Here is a 790-nt window from a genome sequence, read left to right on the forward strand (position 1 = left end):
GCCGATGTCGCAGACATCATCAGCGACACCGGCACCACGACCACCACCACCACCGGCAACGATAGTGGCATCGCCACCACCACCACGACCGACAACGATTGTGGCACCGCCACCACCACCACCACCGGCAACGGTAGTGGCATCGCCACCACCACCACCACCGGCAGCGATAGTGGCACCGGCACCACCACCACCGGCAGCAATAGTGGCACAGGCACCGTCACCGCCACCATCTGCAAAAAATGCAGCGATGATGAAAAAGGTAAATGCATAAAATATATATATATTTTTGCTAAGTACAACCATGAAATTCAATTCGATTTGTCATCTACACATCCTCCTCCTCTTACACGCTGTGTAAATCACGAAATCTAATTCGATAAATCTTTTGCACTAACCTTCTTTAGTCATCAATCGACAACATGTAATGTATTTATGTAAATCGAATATTATTTTTTATTATATAATGAATAATAATAAAATATTTTTTGTTTCAGAAAATAAATCAAGCGGTGCGGAAGGCGGTCGCAAAGGAGCGACGTAAAAACAAAAATCACTCAAAATATATCCCAGCGCCGTAGCCGCTGGGATATATGCAAACGCCATCGCCGCCGCCGGGATATGTGGCACCATATATCCCATCGCCGTCGCCGCCGGGATATATTACAACACCACCGCCAGGATACTTTCCAGCGCCATCGGGATTTATTCCGGCGGGATACGTTCCACCGGCGGGATACGTCCCGTCGACGGGATACGTTCCACCGGCGGGATACGTCCCGTCGGCGGG

General features: G+C 49.5%; 1 protein-coding gene across 1 annotated transcript; it reads left to right on the forward strand.

The window, feature by feature from the left end:
* The first annotated feature begins 4 nt into the window (after window positions 1-4).
* Window positions 5-581, forward strand: LOC105448088 (leucine-rich repeat extensin-like protein 3). The gene is made up of 2 exons (XM_011686450.1): window positions 5-262; window positions 498-581. Exons 1-2 carry the CDS (start codon window positions 5-7, stop codon window positions 579-581), a joined length of 342 nt encoding a protein of 113 aa, XP_011684752.1.
* Window positions 582-790: the final 209 nt, after the last annotated feature.

This window comes from Wasmannia auropunctata, unplaced genomic scaffold, assembly GCF_000956235.1.
Source record: "Wasmannia auropunctata unplaced genomic scaffold, wasmannia.A_1.0 LD336090.1, whole genome shotgun sequence".
Taxonomy (NCBI): Eukaryota; Metazoa; Arthropoda; class Insecta; order Hymenoptera; family Formicidae; genus Wasmannia; species Wasmannia auropunctata.

Excerpts from the sequence above, each read along its gene's own strand:
- LOC105448088 (XM_011686450.1), top strand. The coding sequence starts at position 5 with ATGTCGCAGACATCATCAGCGACACCGGCACCACGACCACCACCACCA. Across the intron at positions 263-497 it reads ATGCAGCGATGATGAAAAAG|AAAATAAATCAAGCGGTGCG; the intron begins GTAAATGCATAA and ends TTTTTGTTTCAG.